Genomic DNA, 22,528 nt, shown 5'->3' on the forward strand with positions numbered 1-22,528 from the left:
ACAGCAGAGGCAAAGGTTTCAGTTGGCTGGAACAGAAACAAGGCTTAGGAACACGATTATATCCTGTGGGAAGACACCCACACTGCTTCACCAGAGATAAGCCCAGAAGCAGGAGCTCCAGGGAGTTTTTGTCAGAGCAGTGGGAAGAATATGTAAATAGTGTAGCAAAGAATATACCATATACTGGTGTACTGAGTATACTGCTGATTTATGGGTCTTGTCCAGATTCTTGGCTGCCTCTGGGCATAATCCACACAGAGACAGATGAAGTGCTAATCAACTTGCACTCCTGGCAGTGCAGTGTGGGAAGTAGGAAAGGTTAATAACTGATTGGATTGGCTTGGGCATGCATGCTGGGGAAACAAGGATAGTGAGCAGAGAGGAGAAAGTGCACAGATGTCTTCTTTAAATCATGATAACCTCTCTGGATAGAGTAGGAAAAGTAAAATAATATGTTGGCAGGATTTCCTAGCTACTCTACATGAGATGGAACATTCAGACATACCCAGGAGGAATGTGGACACCAGAGAAATTAATATGTTACCTAGGTAGAGACTCAGCACTTAATCTTAGGACCTGCTGCTGTTTTACATGTCAGAGAGTCCCTGTGCAGTTTATGAGGTAGCTATTTTCTGCCTAGTGTTGCTTTATAAGGCATCCTTGAAATAACACTGCAAATGTTAACATATCACAGCTTATGAGGAGGTAGAGGGATGCTTTTTTTAGCTGATTTGCTGAATTAATAGGTCAATGTTCTTATCTGTATGGTACAACTGCAATCTTGAGTTGAGAAGTGATATCATGTTTTTCAGGAGCAAAGGTAGTGGCAATAACTGATGCAAAGAGCCTGGGATAAGAGGACTCAGTTAGGACAAGTGGAGAAGAAAAAGAAGTGCAGCTAAACCAGGGTCAGAGAAGGCAAAAAGACAAAAACAGGCAAAGAAAGGACACTTTTGCAGAGAGCAGTTCAGTCTGCAGCAAGGGAAATGGAGGTGAGAAAAGACCTTCAATCCTGCTGAATTATTATACTTAATAGTGTAGATAGAGCAGAATTGAGCACAAAGAGAAAGAAAGGCAAGAAAAGCACCCGCTCAAACATGTTGCCCTGAGAAGCTGTGGATGCCCCATCCCTAGAAGAGTCCAAGGCCAGGTTGGACCTTGGTTGGTCTTAGACAATCTGGTGTAGTGGAAGGTGTCCCAGCCCATGGCACAGAGGTTGGAGCTACATAATCTTTAAAGTGTTTTCCAACCCAAACCATTCTGTGTCCTATGGCAGGCAAGGATGTGTACAGGTGACCTTTACAAAAATTATATTTATTTTATTCTGAAACAAGTGACATACTTTCAGAGCAAAAATTGACTCTGTCAAGGGAGGTGCCATCAACTGATTTAATTAATCTGCAAATCTAGTACTAGTATCCTGTTTTTCAAAATATTTTAATCTATTTTTCCCTTTTCTTTTTATGACTTGTTTGATTGTCCTTAATGCTAATGTCTGGGTTTTGGGGGAGGATGGAGAATCAGTTACTAACTCATATAAGAAATTTTTGCTTGTTTTTCTTCAGCCTAAGATACTTTATCCATTTAAGTTTCATGGCATACAAGGATCTCTTATGAATCTATACATCCAGCAAAAAATTCTTGAGAGTGAACATATTTTGTGTTACAAAGCATTAAACTTTTATATTTTTGTAAACATGTTACAAGCCACTTTTCAAAGAGGTTAAATTTTAAATAAAATCTGTGCATTTTGCCCTTTTGAAATACTGTGTTTTTATTTGCCTCTTAAGTAAGGCTTACTATGATGATACAGAGGACTAATCTCTGCCACTTTTTCTTGTGTTGATTTTTTTCCCCCTGGATCGATTCCACTGGTTTTAATACAATTAAACAAACACCACCACACTCCTGTTGAGCAAGGCAAACGAAATCTGGGCTGGAGATGGTGATGTCATTGCTGTGCTGGCTGGCTCCTGACCTCACAAAGCCTTGCTGGCAGTTCTTAATGCAGATAATGCTTAAGGAGATCTCTATCTGCTTTCTTAAAAAGCAGATAACTTAAAATAGACTGCAGCAACACTTGTGGATTTTTTCTGCTCAGTCCCAGCAGCCCAAGTTGAAAGTGTGTTTCTGAAAGGTTCGCCCCAAGTTGTTTATGGCATTCCTGGATATTCATCATGAAATTCTTCTGCAGCCCATTGTAAAACACAAAGACTCTAAATCCCTCCAGGCTTCACAAAGATTTGTGCAGAGATTATAAATGAGCAGCAGATTAGCACCAAATGAAAAAATCTGTTCTGTTAGAGAGCTAGTCTGTTCAGTCAGTGCTGGGTTTGATACACATCTTTGTGGCAAGGTCTGACAAATCTACCTCCCTGCATTTGGCATTTCAGTCAAAACCTGTGTGTCACTATGTGTTGTGTTTTTGTCCCTCCAGATGACTGATGCCCTCTCTGGCATCTCCCTGGTGCTTGTGCCTGTTGCAGGCACATTGGCAGAGCTCTGCCAGGCAGCAGGGAGGTGACAGACAATGCTGGGAGCATTAGCAAGCTGTGAGAAGGGTGACCATGAGGACTTGAAAAAGAAAAGAGTTCAGAAAAAGATGTTTTCAGAGCCAGTGGCAGGATTACGGAGGCATAGAAGCCTCCTCTAAGACTGAAGATGAGTGGTCTTGGGGCATGCACAGGCTGCGTGCAGCACTCGATGTCGTGCCAAGGTGGCACAGGGGAGCACAGTCAATGGCCTTGGCAGGGGCAAGGAGCTAGTTTTGCCTGACTTTTAATCCTGGCTAAATCATTGGATCCTCTCTGTGATCTCTGACAAGTTAGAGAATGTAGATATAGAAAAGTCTTATTAGTCCACATAATCCAGTTCTCTACAGTACAGGATTAGCCTGTAATCTTTATGTACTAGTATTTTGTGGGATGGAGCTTCTGACACGCTACCTGTGGTACAGTGTTCTACCTGTAGTACACTACTGCTGCTCGTACTGGCTGGTGTTCTCACAGCCAGAAAAGTCTTTGGTTACATTGCTTTAAAATTAAGGTATTAAAGTAATATCTCTCCATTTTTTATGCAGCCCATATAATGAATGGCAGCATTGAAAAATAGATCTTCTAAATATTATTTTTAAAAAAAGATTGAGGTGAGCAGTTCCTCCCACAAACAACTGCTCAAAATAAGCTGTATCAGTGATGTTACTTGCCCTGCCCTGCAGGCAGTCATTCTGGGGGCAGGCTGTGCTTGCCCCTTTCTCCTCATCATCCACCATTACCTCCTGCCAGGCCAGCAGGGATTGACCAGGAGTGTGACCCAGGAGCAAGATTAACAGCAAATACATTGTGTTAAATGAAATGTCTCCATCTGTCTGCAGGAACATTAAAAGAACTAGAAAAAAAAAAAAAAAAAAAAAAAAAGTTTGAAATAGCAGAACCTTAAAACTAGTGCCTTACCTAAAGTAAGCTGTCAGCTATCAGCTACAGTCTGTGTTCTCACTGTAGTTGATGGGTGTGTACTCAGTACAGCCAAGGACATAGAAAGTAATTCAGCTAACCAACCAGATATAAGATTTTTTTTTTTCTGGAAAAGCTGTCTGTATTAAGTAGAGAGCTAATCTAATTTGTGATCTCTGTGGGCTCTGCCTGATGTATGTGTGGTGTGGCCTGCACAAGGCAAAGGCAAGGCTTTTGTACTGGCCCTGGAGCTCTCTGCAGAGATCAATCTATTCCCAAAAGACTTGTGTTTTCAGCTCCAGCTCTCTCCCAGGTGCCAGCAGTGGTCCCATCCTTTTCACAAGCAGGAAGACTGCACTTGCTTTGATCCTTTGTTTCTGTGGATGTTTGATCTGCCAAATTGTCAGCTTAAATCTCCAAAACTAAAAGTATAATATAAAAATAATATATGGTGAGGGAATCCATTATTTTCTTTCTGAGAAGGAGAAGTGTTCTGAAGGTGCTTCTGTTAATTCACTGAGCATGGTGGTTGAGTTCATGTAGTGTATCTCATAACAGAGCTACTGCAGAGAGAAAAAAAAAATTATGCCTTTTGTTAATGCTAATAGAATATAATGAGGAGTGTTTTCTAGGTCAAACACATCAAAAGAGTGAAGTGGTCTGTTTGTGGACTTACAGCATGTCAGATTCTTATTTATGGGTTATCCAAAAATGTTTTTAGTTAAGAAAGATCTGGTATTTTCCTCATGGAAAGCTTTTTATCTTGCAGAGTAATTTTTAAACAAATTGGCTCACATATTGTACTAATAAAATAATGTTATTTATAGAGGTTGAACATGATTTCTGGCAAATGCTTTGCTGACAACTGAGTCATTGCATTTGACTCTTTTGTCCTCAGTTTCTTCATTCATATAATACTTTATGACATTAAAGGAAATATCTTACTATGTTACACAGAAATAGGTTATGAATGAGCACACCTTATTACAGATAGATAGATAGATAGATAGATAGATAGATAGATAGATAGATAGATAGATAGATATAGGTAGATATTTATAGATAGAGATAGATAGATAGATAGATAGATAGATAGATAGATAGATAGATAGATAGATAGATAGATAGATAGAGTCAGTCTACATATGGATATTTACTCATCTAAATGAACTTCTATGGTTTGGCTGTCCTATAATGTATGGTAAGGGATCATGAAAGAACCAAACATTTTTTGCAGATGTGAAAATCCCTTTTTTGCCTAGAAAATCACTTCAATAAAAACCAGAAGATGTCTATGACAGATCTGGGTCACTAAGACAATGTGATGTGCACTAGCAAGAGGTTAGAAACAGCAATGTATGGAGCTCTTTTAGAGACTGGGTACAAAGAACCTCCTTGGTTGCCAGGTCTCAGCTCTTTCTGTCATGTCATGTAGTCAGTTTGGCAAAATGAACAAGGTCTGTCTTTATCCATTACTCACCCCAGAAGATTCTTCTCCTTCTCTTGGTACTAGAAACTTTTTATTAGTTTGTGGTTCCGTTTTTAATGGATAGTTCATCTTACTATTTTTTTCCTGTGGCTCCATCTTTTTCTGTTGAAATTTGTTTTTTTTCACATAGGTGTGATTGGAATCATGTGCAGTATTGCAGATGAGGCCATAGCAGTGTTGTTTGCAGTGCTTTTGCAACTCACTTGAGGCTGCCCAATACTGTGTTGTTGTTACAGCCTTGCTGCTTTAATAGCAGAAAGAGATCAGGACACCCAGGTCTTTCTCCTCTCCTGATTCCAACTGACAAGTCCCATAGCTGAGATTATTGTTTATTCTCAAGAGTATGATCTTGCACTTTGTCCCATTTGTTCCTGTCCTTTTGGAGCAGAGATCAAGTGTTTTTAATTATGTGCGAAATTCCATTAAGAAGACTTTAAATTAAACTTTTTGAAAGGCTAATTTCTAAAAGCCTCACTGAAATAAGGGGGAAGGTGAAAAACCTTATGATTGCTCAAACACAGTTCAGTTGCCCAGACATCAGTGTCTAGCTCTATAGGAAAGCCACTTGGCTCCAGAGCCTTCTTGAGAGGGATGTTGGCTCATCATTTGTCACAGCTGCTTTCCCTGTTCAAATGCTTGAGTATCTGATGGGTAGGCAACTGAATCCTGCCCTGGGACTGAGACTCAGGTTCAGATTTGGATCATAACCATGAGTTTGGGTCTTCAGTCTAGGGGTCTGCAAGCAAACTGCATGTGTGTCTGTAATGTCGCTGTGAGCAAGTTAATAGAGCTAACTAGGTAAGAAAGAAAATGTGAGAGTTGAAAGAAGTAGTAAATTCCCATTGAGAAGACAGAATGAGCTTGCTTGCTGAAGGCTTTCTGATGTTTTAAAGGAGGACAAAACAAAAAAAAACAAAAAAAAAAGTAAGGAATAAATCAGAAATTATAATTATATAATACACTTTTTCCTTTTCTTTATGTTTTTCTCAAGCCGACCACTAAGATAGTAATGTTGAAAGACAGAATATGAATAAATCTGAATAAGTCAATAGGAAGCAAGAAATTAAAACTAGTGTAATTCAGCCCACAAGGCAAGGCTTCTCTACCATTCATTCTTGTTGTCTTTGAGGCTCCTTATGTAAATATTTGGGATTTTGGCAGGGTGGTTTGTCTTTGTTATTGCAGTGAAACATTTGCTGCAAGTGTACTGACTGAAGTCTGCTTCATAATTATTTGCAGTAACAACTCAGCAATGGAGACTTAGGGTTGTGAAACTGCCAATTCTGTATTAATGTGATCTTCTTCTCTCCCTCTCCCAACTGCAGCAAGCACACAGTTGGTGTAGGAAGTCTGCAAAGCAGAACAAGCAGCCATATCCATCTGTGTCAACAGATTCCCACTTCACCACTCTGCCAGCCTTTCTTCCTCAGAGCCACCGATCTGTCTCTGAACAGCCACAGGAAATGGGTCAAAAAAAGATGCATCACACGAATGGCCTTGGTCATTATCTTGGCTTCTCCCAGCAGGACTTGAGACAAGATGATCAAGGAGACTTCACACGCAGATCCAGGAGTGCCTCCAGAATTTCTTGGTCATTTCAACGAAGCAAGTCTCTGTTCTGTTTGCCCACAGTGAGCTCCTCTTCAGCATCAGAGACATTTCATGAACCATTTCAGTTTTTTAACACTGGGTCACCTGCAACCAGGTTAAAAACATGGAAATGCAGCCACAAGCTTAATATTGATGACTTGGAGGGTGCCCAAGAGACTGATGTGGACACAGGGATGAAGCTGTCCTTCTCAGACCTGTCTGTGGTTTCTGCATATTCTGCCCTTAATGGATTTTGCAGTGAGTTGGAAGACTCTCTTCCCTCATGGAAGCAAACTGTCAGTAGGACTAAACAGGCAGCCACTCGTGGAAGGCCTGTGTCAGCCATGTGCAATACTTTTGAGTCAGTTGATGGTTCACTGCCTTCTCTTTCAGAATGGTCTTCCAGCTCTTTCATGTCAGCTTCTCTCTCCAAGCAACACAAACAGCCCTTGAGAGCAGCTCCCTGTTCTCTGGATGATCATGTTTGCCCAGCTTCTCCAGCGAATGAAGAGGAATTTTACATCTGAGGTTTCTCTACTTTACACCTTCCAGAGGAAACGTGTTTTACTTGTGAATGACAGCAGTGGGTCACCCTGAGCTTACAGAAGGTTTCTTGCTGAGGAGAAGGTGATGCAGAAGTGTATAATATTTGAAAATACTCAGAACCCTCTGAGATTGGCATTCCCAAACTGGGTACAGTAAAGAGTCTGAGTAAAAAGTCTGAGATTGCACCCTGTATCTTTGTACTGGAGGATATGATCAGCACAGGTTTTTGCACAGGAGCCCAAGGTGGATGTTTTCTGACTAGCCCTTAAACTGGTGGTGAAGGAAATGCCAGAAGATACACATAGTATTCCATTTTAATTTGGCAAAAAATGAAGACTAATTTGTGAAACCAAACTGCTTTAACTTTTCTGAGAAATTCCCCTAACTCAAGAAAGATGGGTAAAGAAAGGGATCTTATTTCCATTTCACAGATCCCAAAGGCAGCTCTGAGCACAGCAGGTCCCCGCAGCACAGCTCCAGTATGGTCAAGCAGGAAGCCTCTTGTGAGGAACACTTTCCTTCCAAGTTTTGAGAGCTGGCAGTGCTGAGGGGAGCAGAATCACACAAACATCAAAGTTGGAAGAGGTCTTCAAGATCATCTACGTCCAAGTGACAGCCTAGCACTACCATAATCACCCCTAAACCATATCCCCAAGTGCCACATCCTGACACCTCTTAAACACTTCCAGACACTGACCCCAACAACTCCCTGGACAATTTATTCTAAAGTCTGACCACCCTTTCAGTGAATAGGTTTTTTTTTCTAATATCTAATTTGACTCTCCCCTGGTGCCAAGTTAAGGCTGTTTTCTCTCCTCCTTTCACTCAAGGTATGGCAGAAGAGACCAATCCCCAATACAATGCAACCTCTTTTCTGGTAGTTGTAGAGATCAGTGAGGTAACCCCTGAGCCTCCTTTCCTCCCAACTAAATAATTCCAATTCACTCAGCTGTTCCTTATCAGACTTTTGCTCTAGACCCTTCATCAGCTCTGTTGCCCTTCTCTGGACATGCTCCAGCACCTCAGTGTCCTTGATTTGAGGGGCCCTGAACTCAGGATTCAAGGTGCAGCTTTCACCAGTGCCAAGTACAGGGGTACAGTCTCTGCCCTGCTCCTGCTGGCCACTATTGCTGATATAGGCCAGGATGCCACTGGCCTTCTTGGCCATCTGGGCTCAGTCTGGCTCATGGTCAGTGACTGTTGACCAGCACCCCCAGGTCCTTTTCCAGCCACTCTTCCCCCAGCCTGTAGCAATGCATGGGATTGTTTTGACCCAACTGCAGGACCCAGCACTTGGTTCACCTTACTGAACTCTACATGACTGTCCTCAGCCCATTGATCCAGTTTGTCACAATCCCTCTGGAGAGCTTTCCTGCCCTCCAGCAAGAAGATCAATCCTCCCACCCAACTTGGTGTCATCTATGAACTTACTGATGATGCACACAACCCACTCATCCAAATCATCAATGAAGATGTGAAACAGAACTGGTGCCAGTGCTGAGCCCTGAGACACGCCACCAGTCACCAGCAACCAACTGGATCTAGTTCCACTCACCACCACTCTCTGGGCCTGGCCATCCAGCCAGTATTATTCAGTTTTATCCAGTTAAGTCCACCTATCCAAGCCATAAGCAGCCAGTTTCTCCAAGGCAGTGCTGTGGGACACTGTTTGAAATGCTTTGCCTAAAGTCTGGATAAACAACATCCATGGGCTTTCCCTCTCCTACTGAGTGGATCACATTGTCATAGAAGGAAATCAGTTTGGTCAAGAGGGACCTGCTTTTCATAAACCCCTGCTGGCTGGCCTGAGCCTGGCCTGAACCCTGGTTGTCCTGCACATGCCATGTGATGGACTCAGAATGGGCTGCTCCATGACTTTCCCCTTCCAACCCTTCTCATAGATGGGCATTACATTTGCTAATTTCCTGTCAGCCAGGACTTCTACAGTAAACCAAAACTGCTGGAAAAGGGTTGAAAGGGGTTCACTGAGATCTTTTGCCAGCTCCCTCAATACTCTCAGGTACATAACATCATAGATATGTGTCTAACTGGACAGGTCATCTCCCTTTCCTCACAGATTTTGGTGACTTCACTCAGCTCCTCATCCCTGACTTCCAGTTGTCATTGCTGGGTATCCTGGGAGCAACTGGCTTTGGTGTTAAATACTGAGGCAAGAAAGGCATTAGGTACCTCAGCATTTTCCTCATCCCTTGACACTGTGCCACCCTGTGCACCCAGCAAAGAATGGAGACTCCTTAGCCCTTCTTTTGCTGCCAATGTATTTATAGGAACTTCGGAAGAAGTGTCACTCCTTCCCCAGGGAAGAGGAAATTCCACTGTATCCCTTACTTTGACAGACCAGGATGCAGATAGTGCCAAAAGTGAAACCTTAGAGAACATTTTCAGCTCCCTCACCCAGAAAGCCCATCCTTTCCAGATAGAAGGGAGTCCTGTGGACTGTTGTCTGAACCACCTGTACAGACAGTGATAACCTGAGTAGCTTGTGTTTGCTGCTTCTAACTCAGGCAATGCAGCTTACCTTTTTGGAATACAAATCAAGGAAGACAACAGAGAATTTTGTTGTATTTCTACACCATTAGACTCAAATAAAAGACAGCTCCCTGATTTTTAAGGGGTTGTTATTTTTCTGCTAAAAATAATTAATGCAGAAACTTAATCTTTGTATTTCCAGTTCAACCATATTTCTTTCTGGATAAAACTAGTTTCTTCTTGAATACCTCTCCCTGAAGGGAAAACAAGTCAAATTTTCTGGCTTTCAGAAGATGTTTTTAAAATATGCATTTTTGAAAAACTGTTTTGCTCTAATTAAATTGGTGTTTAAAAAAAAAAAAAGTAAGCAAAAATCTGCTACTGTGACAGCTAAGTACTTTCACCAGGATTTAAGTCATATAAATGGATTTTATAATGCATGTTCTGAAAAGTACATTTTTGGCTGACAGGTGTCACTGATCACAACTCTGGTCAAGTCACTGGGGAAATGACCATGTTAAAAGGTGTAATAATAATGCTGGGTGTAATCTATATACAGATGTAAATGCTGAAGATCTACCATGATGGCATTGTGGTGTGTAGAATAAAAGCTCATTTTCAGAGAAAGATATTTGTTGTATTACCAGGTAATTTTAATCAAAAGGATTTCTGCTTTAGAGGGGGGAAAAAAAAGGTGAAAAAGCACACACATACTGTAAATAATAGTTACAAAAAGTGAAATAGCTCCTCTGGCCCATTTAGGTAAGTGCATGGTTTTTACAAATTATACTGGAAGAAAGTCTAGAGGAAAATGAGTACAGGTTTTTAGGGGAGGAACCTGCAGCCCAAGTCCAGAAGAGGCCAGAGGGCTAGTTAAGGCTTTTTTCCTTTTGCTGTTGTTTTCTTCACACAGGAAAAAAAGGCAACAGACTGAAGTCCAAGTCTCCTCTCTGTGAGATGCTGTCATAGCATTTACCAGGAGTAGACTTCCACTTTTGTGCTAAACACAATGAATAAACAGGAAAATCTATTCAAGGTAAAGAGCACAAAAGATTATCAGCCCTCTCCTGCCCTCTAAAACAGCTTAGGCTTACTGCAGTTTTGGGTAAACTGTTCTCTTTCTGCAACCAAAAATAGCACTAAAGAATTTGTTATGGTGTGTTTACTTGCTTTGTGCTCCTTCAGACCCCACTCAGCCTTTCCTCTGACTGTTGTGACCTTTAGATCAAATCCCCTCCAGAACACGTGAACCTGATTTATCTAAAGTTGTATTCCCATGTTATTGTTTGTACTCTGCCAAAATATATATAAAACACTGTGAAGTCAGACTAGCCCCTTTTTCCATCAGCTTGCATTTCACAATACAAACAGTGATGCCTAGGACAGTCAGCATCCATGAGTTTAAATTTATGCTTTGTCATTTTCTGTCCATAATCACGGTGTTTTCACAATATTTTAATAATACAGGTAACATTTGATCTGGACATGAAATAAAAAACTTGCTTGAGTTGATGTGGCTGTCTGATCCTGGCATGATGCCAACACTGAAAATTCCAACAAAAGCTGATTGGGGTTTCTATTGAAGAGGAGCCATCTCTCTGCTAAGGAATGCCATCTCTAGAAGGAGTCCATCACAGCTGGGACTGTCACCTGCTGTGGCAGGAAGCACTGGTAGTGGAGATCCACAGGGAAGCACAGGACAGCTCAAGTGTCAGTCATGAGGTTCATGTGTGTTATTAACCAGCAGCCCCACAAGCATCTCAGTTCCAGATTTTGCCACAATAATCCTGATGGGAAGAGAGCAAAATGAGTGTCCACAGACTCTGCATTTGTACTGTCCCCACTGGTTCTGTCTCTATTCTGTTTACTGATACCTAAGTAGAGTTTAAAGTTTTAATTGTTTACATTGATGGTGCTTGTAACCAAATCTTGTAAAAAACTGAGTGTCCTACTGTCAGGAAAAACAGAGGTGATAGTGTACAGAAAAATTTCTGTCTATAAAAAGACATGAAGCATGTTTCACTGAAGGTAGGCTTCATTAATTCTCTTCCCATTATTTAAGAAGGGGCTCATCTCTTCAGAGACTTGAATATGCACAAGTTTCATGGCATTTACTTATTGATTTAATAAATTATCAACAATGTATTTTGAGAACTGCAGTTTTTTTCTGAACTTTCCTTCTCATCCCAGAATGCACTGTTTCTGTGAAATAAAGTAGAGATGAAAAGTCAGTTGTATGTAAATTTCTGCATGTTCATTCATGAAGTATTGCAGACTTACAGAGTATTTTAACTAGGTTGCCAAAATGACTGCAGTGCCATAAGCTTTATAGCTTTTGGTGGTGTGTGTTGGTGGGATAATTACAAAATAAACACGGCAGAAATATTTTCTGTTGGACTCAGTTTTGCCTCTGCAGACTGGGTCTTTTGATTCTCACTGTGGTGTTGTAAATAATTTTCTCTTGTAAAGCTAAATGATAAAATAGGAGCTGTGACACGTATTAGTAATCTTGCATGCTTAAATCCCATCTGGGTTTTTTTTGATATGCATTGGTCTTCACAATCATCCTTTCCTCTTATTTTCATTGCTGTGTTGTGTTACCTGTTATGCATTTCTTTATTCCCCCCATGGGACACATCTGCATGTCAGCACTACATTGTATATGCAAAGCTGTGTAGGTTTGGCTTTGTTTAGTTTTTTTGGTTTTATGGTTTAACATTGTGGGGTTTAAATATATTTTTATGGCACTTACAGAGCTGTAGAAATATCAGGAGTTGGAAGAGGCCTCTGGAGGTTGTCTAGTCCAAAGCTCAAGGCTTGAGCAGCTTTGTGCCTGCTTTCAGCAGATGTTTTGGAGTTAAATCAAGTTGTTCAGGACCTTGTCTGGTCAGATTTGAAAATACCTAAAGGTAGCATGGTGTCTCTGAGCAATGTATGCTAGTGCTTACCCACTGTAATGGTGAAGAATTGCTTCTTAATCTGCAGTGAGAATTTCCCATGTCCAAAATTGTGATCTTTTCCTTTTGTTTCACTGAACACCTTTGAGAAATCCAGGCTCTATCTTCTCTGTAATCCCACATTAGCTGCTGAAAGATTGCAGTTGCTCCTGCAGCCATGGTCTTCTCATTCCCTGACTCTCTGAACTCTCAGGTGTGTCAATATCACTCTTGCACTGACAATCCCAAAACTCTACACAGATATATGGATGTGGATGATGAGTGTTCAGCTGGCAGGAAGAAGAATTTCTGTCCACCTGATGGCAGCTCCCTTGCTTAAACCACCCAGTATCCTGTTGGGCTTATCACTGCAAGGTTGCCCTGTTTAATCATGTTCAGCTTGCTGCTCACTGGGACCCCAAGGTCGCTTTCTTCAGAGCTGCTCCCTAGCCAGGAGATGCTTCCCCCTGTGCTGGTTAGTCCATGCCAGGTGCAGGGCTTGCATTTGCTTTTATTAAACTTGTGAGGTTCTCACTGGCACCTTTCTCCAGCCACTGTAGCCCGTCAGTGTATCAGTCATGGCCATCACATTGGCCAGGTTCTGTTGCACTGTCACTGGTAGCCCATCCAGCCCCATGAACTTGGGTATGTGCAGCTTTCTGCATCCCTGACTCATCCTCTAGTGTGATGCGTAATTTTCTCTTCTCAACTTTGCTGGATACAGACACATGGCAGGCCTAACAGAATGCCTTGTGAGTGACAGCCTTGTGACTGAAGGCAGAGGTTTTTCCAATTAGCAGATTTTTCCAGTTACAGAAGACAGGAATTTTTCTAGTCTGTCCTGAATAACTGCTGAGTTGTTTAAAGAAGGTTCTATCTGTCTTTCCTTCTTGATTGATTGGGTCGTGGGAGATGCCCACAGCAATATCCCTTTTGTTACTTCTCCTGACCCATGGGCTCTTGAGTTTCTCACCCTCTTCTCCCTCATAAACATGCACAAATTCATGCCACTCAGTTGCTGAGAGCACAAACCTCATCACCTTCTTCCACTCTTCCATAAAGAACTTGTTACCAGCCATGAGAGCTCTGGACCCAGCTGCCTCATCATCTGTCTAAATCATCTGGTTTTACATCCTGAGAGTGCTGAGGTCTTCCAGGAGTGATTTTCAGGTTCAGCAGCCTGAGCTTTGGCACCTCACAAAGGGCTTAGGAAGCAGTTTCAAACAATACATGTGTTAACTACTGCAGAAATCAGATTATTGTTTTTCTATCAAGCTGAGAAGTCTTAACCCAGTAACTCATTCTTAATAGGAAAACTATTCCATGCTTTTGTTTGTTCTTGTCACCCCTCTGTTACCTTTCTGGGCTGTGTGCTTTTTGAACTAGAAGGTCCATAAATACACACAGTTTTTGAAGATTAGATGCACAATATGAATGTACAGAACAGCTTGAAGATGTTTTCCATTTTATTCTCTGTTTCTCTCCTAGTAATGGAACTTGCTGTTTTGGCTGCAGCTGAGCACTGAGCTACCTTTTCATAGATATTTACATAGCCCTAAAGTAAATTCCCAAGCAGTAAAGGTCAGTTGAGACCCTACTATCATGTACGGAAAATCAGATATTTTTAAAATGTAATTAATTTTAGAATTAGCTATGCTGAATTTCATCTGCCTTTTTATTTCCCAATTACTGTCTATTATGAGATTTATTTTCTGTATCTTCTTCAGTTGTTGATCATCTTTACTGTCTCAGATGCTTAATAACCTCAACAAACTCCCATCTCACAAGGCCCCCCCTTTTCCAGGTTTAAGTCATGCTGAGCAATGTAAGCTTGAGTACAAATCCCTGCATGACTCCAGTGCCAGCCTCCTTCCACTGTCAGAGCTGGCTATTTATTTCTACCTTCTGTTTCCTGCCATTTAATCAGCCCTTTATTCACATAACCTTACCTCTTAAACCATCACAGCAGGATTTCCTGTAAAGGCTTTGATGAAGGGCTTTGGAAAACTCTTCTTAGCTCTACACCTATTTGTTGATGCCTTCTGAAGCCTAGATAGATTTAAGAGGTGTGATTTCCTTTTATAAAACCATGTTGACTCTTGCAAAAAAAAAAAAAAATCCTCAAACTTTTCTCTGTTTGGATAATGGCTTGTCTCTCATCTGAGCCCAAGTGTCATTTGAGTACAGAGCAATCCTCCCTGTGGCATTCTTTCCCAGCTTCCAGGATTCAGCATAGTGCAAATTGCTAAATTTACACAGAGTCCAGACTTCCTGAGCCAAAAACCGCTCAGATCACTGTGTGACCAACTGCTACATTGTGCTACCAATGGATTTACCTTCCCTCAATTTGTCAGATTTCTTGCTGAATCTCTCTTAATTCCTCAGGTTTCCACAGCAGCTCAGGGCAATGAGCAGCACTGAATTCATTCCAGGTGAGAAGAGAGACACATTTATTTGCAGCCTTCACCCAGTTTCACTGAGCACTTTCTGTTCCAGAAGTCAATGCAGGCTTTTGGGCCATGTTTCCTCAGTAGCTGGGAAGGATTGTGTCCCCCTGAGCTCAGGAACCAGTGAGTTGTGAGGTAGCTGTGGAGGAATCCAGCTGCTTGTTTTAGAAAGCCTTGCAGCCTTCCAAGGCATAAATCCCATGGTGGAATAGTCTCCAGTGATGAATGCAAGTGGGACAGGGAGCAGGTTCAGACACTGGATTGTTTGATTTCTTGTCTCTGTTTTGGACCACTTCAAGCAGCTTTCACCAAGGCACTTCCTGGTGGTGCCCTTCACTCCTAGGACTGTTCCCACTGTGGAAGGGGCTACATCAAGCTTTGGCCTCTCTTTGACCCGTGGGGCATCTCTCAGGGGTGTGGACATCCTGCTGTTTGCTACCAGCAACAAATAATAACAACACACTTCTTGGGTGGAAGGAAAAAAGCACTTTGTTAAAACCCTACCTATATGTATAGAACTGTTCATGAATCTCAAGCGGGACAGCAGTTTATTGGACAATAGGAGAAAACATCCCGTGTCATATACATCATGCACTGTCCCACAGTCAACACTAGGTGCTAATCTCTGTTTATTAATTCATTTTTATTTTCAAGAAAGCCATCACCCTGGGAAAAATCCTGGCCAGAGCTGATGAAGTGTCACAGCCTGAGAAAAAGACTCAGAACCTGAGAAGGGGCCTGGCTGAAATTTGCCAGGCCTTCAGCAGTGTCCACATGGACACAGCTCACACAGTGCTAGGCTGGCCTGGGAGCTCAAGGACAGAGTCCAAACTGCTGCTGTTAGACAGTATTGCTTCAATTTGGCCTCAGAAGGGAGTTTTAGAGGGTTTTGTGGCTATGCAGGTGCATCCTGCCCCTGCTGTGACTCAGCCTCCTGCAGTAAAGCACGGCTGAGGTTTGGATCAGATTTCCTTTTTGATCACTTTCCTGCTGAATACATGGTGCATAAAGTGGAAGAACAGCTCGGTAGCTGGAGGCCATTGATCCAACCTGCCTGTCACGAACGAGAGCTGCCTCAGTGGCTCACGATGAAGCGGCGATGGCCGCGGCCATGGCCGGGCCTGGCGGCAGCAGTGACCCCGATCCCAGGCGGGGCCGGCCCGGGCTCGAGATCGCGGCGATGAAGGATGTGAGTCCCTGCGCCACCCGGGCAGCTCCAGCCCGTCCCTGCACCTCCCTGGCAGCACCAGCCCGTCCCTGCGCCCCCCTGGCAGCACCAGCCCGTCCCTGTGTCACCCGGGCAGCTCCAGCCCGTCCCTGCGCCTCCCGGGCAGCACCAGCCCGTCCCTGTGCCTCCCGGGCAGCTCCAGCCCGTCCCTGTGTCACCCGGGCAGCACCAGCCCGTCCCTGCGCCTCCCGGGCAGCTCCAGCCCGTCCCTGCGCCTCCCGGGCAGCTCCAGCCCGTCCCTGCGCCTCCCGGGCAGCACCAGCCCGTCCCTGCGCCACCCGGGCAGCTCCAGCCCGTCCCTGCGCCCCCCGGGCAGCTCCAGCCCGTCCCTGCGCCCCCCGGGCAGCTCCAGCCCGTCCCTGTGTCACCCGGGCAGCACCAGCCCGTCCCTGCACCTCCCTGGCAGCACCAGCCCGTCCCTGCGCCCCCCTGGCAGCACCAGCCCGTCCCTGTGTCACCCGGGCAGCTCCAGCCCGTCCCTGCGCCTCCCGGGCAGCTCCAGCCCGTCCCTGTGCCTCCCGGGCAGCACCAGCCCGTCCCTGCGCCCCCCGGGCAGCTCCAGCCCGTCCCTGTGTCACCCGGGCAGCACCAGCCCGTCCCTGCGCCTCCCGGGCAGCTCCAGCCCGTCCCTGCGCCTCCCGGGCAGCACCAGCCCGTCCCTGCGCCCCCCGGGCAGCTCCAGCCCGTCCCTGTGTCACCCGGGCAGCACCAGCCCGTCCCTGCGCCACCCGGGCAGCTCCAGCCCGTCCCTGCGCCACCCGGGCAGCTCCAGCCCGTCCCTGCGCCCCCCGGGCAGCTCCAGCCCGTCCCTGTGTCACCCGGGCAGCCATCAGCCCGTCCCTGCGCCACCCGGGCAGCTCCAGCCCGTCCCTGCGCCCCCCTGGCAGCTCCAGCCTGCCCGAGCGCCTGGTGCCACCTGGCGGTGCCGCCAGCCCGGCGGGACCGGGCCCGGAGGGGGATCCCTGCGGCCCGGGGTACCCTGATCCCCTCACGTCCCCCGCCGGCAGCTCAGCCTCGGCTGCTGGCCGGCCCCGAGCCGCTCCCGCCCCGCTCTGCTCTGCTCTCCGCTCCCCTCCAGCTGCGGACGGGATCCCCCGGGACCCGAAGGGCTCTGCCGGGCGCTCGCCCTGCTCTTGGGATGGAGCCGAGCATCCGTGTGAAGGAGCCCCCGAGCACGGCACGGTAAGCCGGCTGCCTGTCACGAATTCCTCTGTTTACTTTGATGAAAATTTCAGCCCTCCTGGTACGGAGATAATCTGCTAAGTATGACCCAACTCCTGCCAAGACAATGCTTCTTGTGAGGTTAGCAGTGCTACCGGAGAGCTCCTGCTCCTTAGGTGTAATAACCTGGGGACAGGGCTGCCCGGGACAGACACTCTGTAAGAATGCAACACATAATACCGATTTTATAATTCCTCTCACTTCCATGAATTAACTGTTTCATGAACACATTTTTATTTAAGCTGGGCTGTGATTAGGAGCAAGAGGGTTTTTTCACATGGTTTACCATTATATGGTTATGAGTCCCACTTTTTCCTACTTTTTGAGTGCTATTTTCATTTTTTAATTTTGTTTTGTCACAAGAAAGCAAGTCTTTAATTAATTACTCTGTGCCCTCACTTATGGAATTTGACTAGATGCCAGTGTTCCCCTGTTGTGCCATGTAAAGCCACAGAAATGCAGTCTCTGCTCTCCAAGTTTCCCTCCCTGACACTTTGCTGCCTTGCTTTCATTCAAGAGCTGATTGCCCGCTGGTTTTCCCACAGGATGGGTGAGGATGCTGGTGGCCACCCTGCCACGTGTGTGAAGACTCTGCAGAAGTTTCTGAGGCTGCTTGAGGCACAACAGATACAACCACTGCCAGAGACCTGGCCATGATGTCAGGATGATGTTGGGACAAGCCAGAGGGCAGGAGAGGAGCAGAAAGTTGGGAACCATCTGTGACCCTCCTCCCATTTTATAGCCCCAGATGGTGAACCAGCTTCAGGCATGTGGGGCTGTGCAATATCCCACTCTTTGAGGCACTAGGATGAGATAGGGAATGTGGGGGGAAGCCATCAGCCCTGGCAGATAAGGATGCTGAAACTGTCAGGTTGTCAGCAGGGCCCAAGTGCACGGTGTTTTCCAGGTGTTTTCTTTGCTCTGGGCTGGTTTGCTTTTCCAATCACTTTCTTTGCAGATGAGTTCTGTTGGATTCATGCTGCTTGTCCCCACAACAGATGCTCTTCTTCCATTTCCTTCCATTTCCTTCCTTCCTTCCTTCCTTCCTTCCTTCCTTCCTTCCTTCCTTCCTTCCTTCCTTCCTTCCTTCCTTCCTTCCTTCCTTCCTTCCTTCCTTCCTTCCTTCCTTCCTTCCTTCCTTCCTTCCTTCCTTCCTTCCTTCCTTCCTTCCTTCCTTCCTTCCTTCCTTCCTTCCTTCCTTCCTTCCTTCCTTCCTTCCTTCCTTCCTTCCTTCCTTCCTTCCTTCCTTCCTTCCTTCCTTCCTTCCGTCCTTCCTTCCTTCCTTCCTTCCTTCCTTCCTTCCTTCCTTCCTTCCTTCCTTCCTTCCTTCCTTCCTTCCTTCCTTCCTTCCTTCCTTCCTTCCTTCCTTCCTTCCTTCCTTCCTTCCTTCCTTCTTCCTTCCTTCCTCCCTTCCTTCTTCCTTCCTTCCTTCCTTCCTTCCTTCCGTCCCTTCCTTCCTTCCTTCCTTCCTTCCTTCCTTCCTTCCTTCCTTCCTTCCTTCCTTCCTTCCTTCCTTCCTTCCTTCCTTCCTTCCTTCCTCGTCCTTCCTTCCTTCCTTCCTTCCTTCCTTCCTTCCTTCCTTCCTTCCTTCCTTCCTTCCTTCCTTCCTTCCTTCCTTCCTTCCTTCCTTCCTTCCTTCCTTCCTTCCTTCCTTCCTTCCTTCCTTCCTTCCTTCCTTCCCTCCTTCCTTCCTTCCGTCCTTCCTTCCTTCCTTCCTTCCTTCCTTCCTTCCTTCCTTCCTTCCTTCCTTCCTTCCTTCCTTCCTTCCTTCCTTCCTTCCTTCCTTCCTTCCTTCCTTCCTTCCTTCCTTCCTTCCTTCCTTCCTTCCTTCCTTCCTTCCTTCCTTCCTTCCTTCCTTCTTCCTTCCTCCTTCCTTCCTTCCTTCCTTCCTTCCTTCCTTCCTTCCTTCTCCTTCCTTTCCTTCCTTCCTTCCTTCCTTCCTTCCTTCCTTCCTTCCTTCCTTCCTTCCTTCCTTCCTTCCTTCCTTCCTTCCTTCCTTCTTCCTTCCTTCCTTCCTTCCTTCCTTCCTTCCTTCCTTCCTTCCTTCCTTCCTTCCTTCCTTCCTTCCTTCCTTCCTTCCTTCCTTCCTTCCTTCCTTCCTTCCTTCCTTCCTTCCTTCCTTCCTTCCTTCCTTCCTTCCTTCCTCCCTCCCTCCCTCCCTCCCTCCCTCCCTCCCTCCCTCCCTTCCTTCCTCCCTCCCTTCCTCCCTGCCTTCCTCCCTTCCTTCCTCCCTCCCTTCCTCCCTTCCTTCCTTCCTTCCTTCCTCCCTCCCTCTCTCCTCTCTTGAGCAGTTCCTCACTAAATGCACTGGGTTTGGTACTTACCTTGTCTCTAGCAGACTGCAAGGGGCAAAACTCCGCTTCCAGCATCCCTGGGAGTCATTCAGTGACCATTTTTGGTACATGGCCCAAAGAAAAATTGGCTACTCTCTGGAGTGACAGCTAGATTGCAGTCTGACATGAATGAAGAGCATAGCAAGATGGAACAGATTTTTGCTCCAAGCCTTCTCTGATGATGTGTTAACTTTGGCAGCATAATTTAGAGAAAAAGTGAATTAATCTTATTCAAGTTGTGTACAAAAGAGACTAGGGGGAGGAAAAGGGGGAAAAGAAAGAAGGATGTGTGAATCTATGTTGATTATTTTGAAGCCATAAACAAGTGGCATCAGAAAAGATTTTGACAACCATATGGACTTTCAGAAGTGTGAGATCTTCTGAAAATGATGTGCAATAATGTAAGGGCTGGCATAAAAAAAAAAAGTAAAGATGACAAGATAGGGATGGATGAGATGTACAGGCAGCGGACTGCAATCTGTGATACAGGAGTTAAGATTCTGGGTGCATGAAAATAATGTTACCAAAATAAAAATTTATGTAAATGAAATCAAATTAAATTAAATTACATAAGAGGATTCTCCCAAAGGTAATAGAAATAATAATCAATCCTATTTCTTATTGTTGGTTTTCAGAATTAGACTCTGGGGAACAGCAGTCTCAGGGACTGAGCAACGGCTTTCCACTGAAATAATCATTGTTTTTCTGGGAAGCCTCACTGCAGATGCCACGTGCAATCTGGATTTTACAGGGCAGAAACCGCAGGTACAAGAGTGCAGGTCCTGCTGAGGGGCATCAGCTGCTCTGGCTGAGGTCAGGAACTGCTGTGGCAGTGCAAGGTATCTCCCCTGATCTTCACCAGGGGGACACTTTTATCCCAGAGCTTGGGAAGTGCTGCCTGAGAGGCAAGCAGGATGACAAGAAAGCAGATTGGCAAATTTTGTAGCTTTGGTGTGGCACGTTTCCACACAAGCTGTATGTGCATGTGGCAGTGACATCCCCGTGGGTCACATGGAGGTGAGTGCTGTGACACACACCAGAGGAGTTCAGTGCTGCTCTGCTCTCCTGGGGAAGCAGCGCCATTGCCAGGGGCATGTCCTACCTGCTGGGAGGAGAGAAACTTGAGAGGTCTGGGATCTCTCTGGGAACTAAGTTTAAATGCCAGCACTCTGAACCTTTGTAGAACCTGAGTGTTTGATGCCTTTTCCCTTTAAGCTATCACAGTGCACAATAATGTGAGACAATTTGTGCAATAAATTGCAGCAAAATACTTTTCAGGTTTGATTTATAAATGGCTCTGATTTGCTTCTGATTTCAGATTCTCCTGGGGCAGCATTCCAGGTTCAGATTCTGGTTTGTATTTCTTATTGCATCATGAGAGAGTGAGAAAACAGAAATGGTGAAAAACTGAAAATGGAAAACAAACCAACTATGCCATCTTGAAACAAAAATAGGCTGACCTCTCAGATGAGATATTATTTTTCATGGGAAAAACAGATCAGGGCGAGTTGGCTTTTATGAATCAATAGGGGTGTGTGATGGGATTAAATAGGTGATACATATGAAATAAATCTGTTTGCATAGTTTAAACATTGAAAAAGTTCAGCATCTGTGCACTGTACATAATATACACTATCCCATAGTCTGATACTTCGAGTTCTCTTCCCATTCTGCAATATTTCCATTAGACCTCAATCTTTAAGAAGTCAGTAAATACCCAAAGAAGTTCACACACATCTTAATTTTTTCAATGTATGTTTTCTAAGTATTCTCTTCCTTTCCTTCCATTTGCCTTTCACCCAACAACCCTTTGTTGTTTGGTGACATTAGCACAGCTACCAGTAAATTCAATAAAGTGTCTCAGGGTCTCTTTCTACAACTGCAGGTGGTACTTGGAGTTGGTCCTAAGAGGTTCCACCAACAAAGTGTCACTGAAGAGAATGTGATAAGCTGTACAGAGAAATATTTTTTTGCTATTTGAAAAGAAAACTGAGAATACTTTATGATGCCATTATTTATATTTCATACTTTGGAGTGACAGGCCTAAAGAAAAGCATATCAAGGCCCCCCTTATTTCTTTATTTAATGAGGTATGGAGTTTAGCTGAGGAATTTAAATGATTGACTGGGAAGTATTTGAAATTCTTGAGGGTCATAAAGATCAAGGCAAATGCATCAATCCAAAATAATTAATTTTGACACTGTGACAACTGCTAGAGCTTTTTTCCCCTCAAACAATCTATGAATATTTTTCCTCTTCTTGAAATGCTGAAGAGTCTTATTTTCCAAGGAACTGCAATATTAAATGCACCCATATTTGACAAGAGCACTTAAAGAGGGCTGTAGCTGTTCTATCTTAAAAGAAAGGAAACACTGAAAAAGAAAAATGTCTTAATTCACGATCCATTAATTCATTAGCTGGTCCTTTGACACTTTTTCCTAATTGATAGAGTTGTTATGAGACCAAGAAGCAACAAATAGACATTAAGCATGGTGGGGGGGTGATGGGGGAAGCACTGAGAAATGAATGTTTTACATTTATTTACAACAATCATGCAGAGATCATATGTGCTGTGCCACATCTCAAGCAGAATCAGTGCCCTTGAAGAAGAAACCTTCACCAGACCAATTAGCTTTCTAATACTTTTTCTTCTCTGTTACTAGTAGTGTGTCTGATGAAACAAGATAGTTTAACAGTTTAATTCTGTTTTATTCTAGAAAAAAGATTTACTGTTTCCAAACATAGAACCTTAAGGGCTGGGAATACAACAGTGCTGAGGGTCCCAGCTTGAAAGGG

The 22,528-nt window shown here is 44.5% G+C and overlaps 1 protein-coding gene across 1 annotated transcript in view; it reads left to right on the top strand.

Annotated features, from left to right (window-relative positions):
- The window catches only part of FAM124A (family with sequence similarity 124 member A), a 41,842-nt gene extending 30,048 nt beyond the window's left edge, over positions 1–11,794 (top strand). The window contains exon 4 of the mRNA XM_079315173.1: positions 6,267–11,794. Within this exon, the coding sequence (XP_079171299.1) occupies positions 6,267–7,058 (792 nt within the window). The 3' untranslated portion in view covers positions 7,059–11,794. The remainder of the gene's footprint in view (positions 1–6,266) is intronic.
- The last annotated feature ends 10,734 nt before the right edge of the window (positions 11,795–22,528 follow it).

Source organism: Erithacus rubecula, assembly GCF_903797595.1.
Source record: "Erithacus rubecula genome assembly, chromosome: 1".
NCBI lineage: Eukaryota > Metazoa > Chordata > Aves > Passeriformes > Muscicapidae > Erithacus > Erithacus rubecula.